Source organism: Grammomys surdaster, unplaced genomic scaffold (genome assembly GCF_004785775.1).
Source record: "Grammomys surdaster isolate TR1022 unplaced genomic scaffold, NIH_TR_1.0 126313, whole genome shotgun sequence".
NCBI lineage: Eukaryota > Metazoa > Chordata > Mammalia > Rodentia > Muridae > Grammomys > Grammomys surdaster.
Window position 1 is genome coordinate 3,219,078 of NW_021621113.1, and position 4,320 is coordinate 3,223,397.

The window sequence follows — 4,320 nt, forward strand, 5'->3', positions numbered from 1 at the left end:
AGAGAGAGAGAGAGAGAGAGAGAGAGAGAGAGAGAGAGAGAGAGAGAGAGAGAGAGCGCTGAGAGGTGCTACCGCTCGCAAAGGTGCCCTCAGAATGGGTGTGTCCCACTTTCCAGTGTGGGCCACAGTGGCGAGTGGTAGGCCCTACTGGCCACCGTCTATTCTCTCTAGTCCCCTACTTTGGTACCCTCGGCCTTCAGGTGCCAGTCTGGGTGCCAGCTGCAGCCCCTCCCCTCCCACGTCTTGCATTAGCACCACCATAGGCAGGCCACAGAGCTAAATTCTGCTGTTGCTCATCAGGGTATCAAGGGAGAACGAGGATACGTTGGCCCTGCAGGAGAGAAGGGAGAGTCGGTAAGCTACAGCATGGGTATGGATGTGAGGTGAGCTTCAAACAGGGTGCCCTCCACCCCCACCCCCTTCATCAGCTGAGCTGGAGATCTTCCTGTGAGGAGGAACCTGCGACCCCTGCTGCCCCTGCCCCGAGTCACTCCAGCTGCGGCTCTGCACGGGCTGGTGGCTGCGGAGGCGGAGGCGGAGGCAGAGGCAAAGTCAGAGGCTGTGAGGAGATCCCAGCAGGCTTCTTGCAGAGAAGGTGCCTGAGGAGAGGAAGGGCCCAGTCAGCTGTCAGAATTCCCCTCTCCTACTAAATCAGGGCCAGGAGTTTTTTTTTTTCTTTTTCTATTGAGGCCACCTTCATGGGGGTCCTACACTGAAGGAAGGAGCTGAGGATTGCTAGCTAGCACATGAGGTCACAGGCTCCTGAGTGACATGACTCACCCAGAGTCCTGCAGCCAGCGTGGGAGTTAGTGGTGGAGGAGGCTGGGCTGGAGCCCATGTCTCTCTGCTGAGGAACCTCAGCCCTCATATCTGGGACCTGCTAAGCTAGAACTGGAGCCTTATCTCTCCTTCTCACAAATGCCAGCAAGGCCTCATGGGACTCTGCCAACCCTATCACTCTTCTACTCTGCCACAGGATGGTCTCCTAGGCAGGCTGGGTGCTGCCAGTCGTTCTGAGGCCCTGTGAGCCCTGCAGCAAGAAGCAGAAAGAAAATGGATGGATGGATGGATGGATAGATAGATAGATAGATAGATAGATGATAGATAGATAGATAGATGGATAGATGATAGATAGATAGATAGATGATAGATAGATAGATAGATGATAGATAGATGATAGATAGGTAGATAGATAGGTAGATAGATAGATAGATAGATAGATAGATAGATAGATAGATAGATAGGTAGATAGACAGATGGGAATAATGAGAGGTGAGAGCCCTGAGCAGAGTAGGGGTGGGGAACGGGCTGGGGTAACATGAGAATGCTGTAGAAGAGGGAGAGGGGGTCCCCAAGGAGGAATAGGGGAGGATAGAGCTGTGCTGTGCCCATACGGAGCCGGAAGTCATGGGTGGGTCCTGGCAGGAACAGCATTGGTTCCCTAAGGGTTCAGGAGCCACGGAAGGAGTGACGAATGGTGGGTATTCCAGTCAGGGAATAGCAGTGCACAGTGACCCAACAGAGCATGCTCAGGGAATGGCAGCAGTCTGCACAGAGCAAAGCACAGTGGAGGGAGCTGGGAGAGGGGTGTGAAGCAGGAAAGGGTGGTTGGTGACAGACTATAGGATGCCTGTAAGTCCAGCCTGAGTGGAGAGCATCCGCCTTATGTGTTAGACAGAGTACAGCCACCGTAGGCTTTCGAGCCAGAGAGTGGCATTGTCGGGGCTGGGCCTACAGAAGAGAGATTAGCTCATATTTGTTGACCAGATTGGCGTAGGCCAGGAGGTAGCAGGATTAGTTAGCAGGCTGGTTCCAGGGAACTGAAGGGCCAGGTGGAGAGGACACTCCCACCTCAGGCTCTGGCCACCCCTGGGCCTCCTTCCTCATGTTTCTGAGTGACTGATTCTGTTCCTTTGGGTCCCCAGGGCCCACCAGGATCTGAAGGCCTTCCAGGTCCCCAAGGTCCAGCGGTGAGTGGGCAGGCCATGGAGAGGAGGAGGGGGAGTGTCCTGCCCCCTCCCTGTGGGCTGAGGACAGGAAGATTGGGTTCCAACTGCATTCTCCTCTATGGTGACAGGGTCCCCGAGGAGAGCGAGGACCCCAGGGGAGCTCTGGAGAGAAGGGTGATCAGGTGAGCATTGTCTGGGAGGTTAAGGGGGCTGCTTCCCCACCTCCTACCCAGATCCTCACCTACTGACCATCTCAGACATACGGGAGGACAAAGCTCGTGGACTTGAGGCTACCCCACCTGTTCCTCTTTCCACCTGAGTGTCCAGGCGGAGGACTGATCCCCTCACTTCTTCCCCTAGGGATTTCAAGGCCAACCGGGCTTCCCAGGCCCGCCGGTGAGTAAAGACACAGAAGTTCCCTGTAATGTGGTCCCATTGGAAGGAGCAGGGCCTGCAGGATGAAGATGAACCTGGAACCTGGGATGAGGAGGCAGGAGGTGGGAGAAACAGTCCAGGTGGCCATGACAGATTTCAGGAGCCAGACCTGAAGAACAGGCCCTCATGGATAACCACAGAGGGTCAGGCAGATAGATGGAACCCACCCAGAAGGAAGGGGGTAGGAGCCCTCCTTTCATCCCTGCCCACTTCTTCGTTGATACAGGGTCCCCCAGGATTCCCAGGCAAAGCTGGAGCTCCTGGCCCACCTGGCCCCCAAGCAGAGAAGGTGAGTCAAACCCCACATCTGCCAAAGCCACAGATGGGAGCCATGCAGCTTTCAGGATTCTGTTCAGGAAATCCTCAGACAAGTCCATCACTATCAGGGTGTGTGCACCAATGGATGGCTCCCCAGATCGTCACACACCCTCTTCTAACCCTCCCTACCCCCTGCTCAGCGGCTGCTCAGCGGCTCCCATTTGCCAGGAGATTGCCATAAGCAAGGTTGGGGGTGGAGGCACGGGGATGGTAGAGGCAGGTAACTAGACTGTGACAGGCCAGCTTCAGCAAGCTTCATTTCTCAAGGGGAAGCAGAGAAGGCAAGGAGCCAGGGAACTGATGAAACTGGGACCCCTTGAATGGAGGCATACCAGGTGGAGGGGTGTGTCTCCCCCTGCAGGCTGTCTCCAAGGACCCAGAAGACACAGGGTCACGTATAATTTTGTGATAATCTAGGGATAGCAGCCTTGGAGTTTGCAGAGTTGACTCTAAAACCTTGATAAGCTAGGCACATAGCCATGCTGCGGTTTGGAGATGACATCCCTGGCTCAGCAGAAGCTGAGCTCCCTCCTGTGCTGGGTAGGAGCTGGAGGACCCCAGGTTTTATTTCTAAGCGTTAGATGGAGGAGGGGTCCACAGGGAACTGTGATGGTCTGTAGTTTCTGGGAGCCTCTTTTCTCTAAGTCCACACATTAGCCTCTCACTGTACAAGTGAGAAAAAAATCAGTTGGTAGACGCAGAAGGTAGGGAGCTACTCAGGGCACACAGTGTTAGCATCAGAGATGAGTAGTCCAACTGTGAGACAAGTCCCTCTGCCGCCTCCCCAAGCTAGCACCCATCAGACGTAGGTGACTGTCAGCTCCCTCTCATGTCTGCATTTCCAGTGAAGGATGGAGATGGTAGCCATGTCCTGCTTAGGCAGTTCTTTACAGAGAATTCCAAACTGCTAGATGGAGTCGCTCCATCCCAACTCTCAGCGGGGTTGACATTGGCTAGAACTGTGCTGACCCCTCCTGGCAGATGGTGGTATTGCAATCCCCTGACTTTCTACCCGGCGTCTGTGTCTGTCCTTTTCCTTTCTGCAGCTCCTCCCCCTGGTCCCGCCCCCCTAAAGATTGGGACAGAGCTTCTCCCTTGCTCAGGGGAAACAGCAACCTTTCCTTAAGCATCTTACCTTCCAATCCACATCACTGCCTGCTTTGGGCTTTCGGTGACTATATGGCTGTGTTTGCAGGTGGTTTTACAGTCCCCAAGCCTTTTATTAGACAAAAGTTCATGTGCAACCTCATAGAGAACAGACACAAGTGAGAAGGCTCTGGATAAGACCTGGAAGAAAGTTCTGGAATCTTATCCTCTGGGCCAGAAACTTACTTTATGCTCCCAGTGTCAAGGCTCCCCCACTAACTCCCAGGGTGCTGAGAAGCAATTTCAAAGCCACTGATCTGTTTCTTGTCTATGTGCCACACGTTACTCAGGGCCCCTCCCAGCCCGGTGCCCACCTTTCTAGCCTTGTCTCCCAATCTATCCACCCTAAGGGCCCTGACACCCAGGTCAGGCAGGCAGGCATTGGACCACTTCCAAATCAATCAATCAATCTCTCTCTCTCTCTCTCTCTCTCTCTCTCTCTCTCTCTCTCTCTCTCTCTCTCTCTCTCTCT

General features: G+C 54.3%; 1 protein-coding gene across 4 annotated transcripts in view; it reads left to right on the forward strand.

Moving 5' to 3' along the window:
• Col16a1 (collagen type XVI alpha 1 chain) overlaps positions 1–4,320 on the forward strand; it is a 52,487-nt gene that overhangs the window by 36,862 nt on the left and 11,305 nt on the right. For all 4 annotated transcript variants that reach the window (XM_028759736.1, XM_028759735.1, XM_028759737.1 and 1 more), the window contains 5 exons: positions 301–354; positions 1,926–1,970; positions 2,078–2,131; positions 2,310–2,345; positions 2,611–2,673. In XM_028759736.1, the coding sequence (XP_028615569.1) occupies positions 301–354; positions 1,926–1,970; positions 2,078–2,131; positions 2,310–2,345; positions 2,611–2,673 (252 nt within the window). The remainder of the gene's footprint in view (positions 1–300; positions 355–1,925; positions 1,971–2,077; positions 2,132–2,309; positions 2,346–2,610; positions 2,674–4,320) is intronic.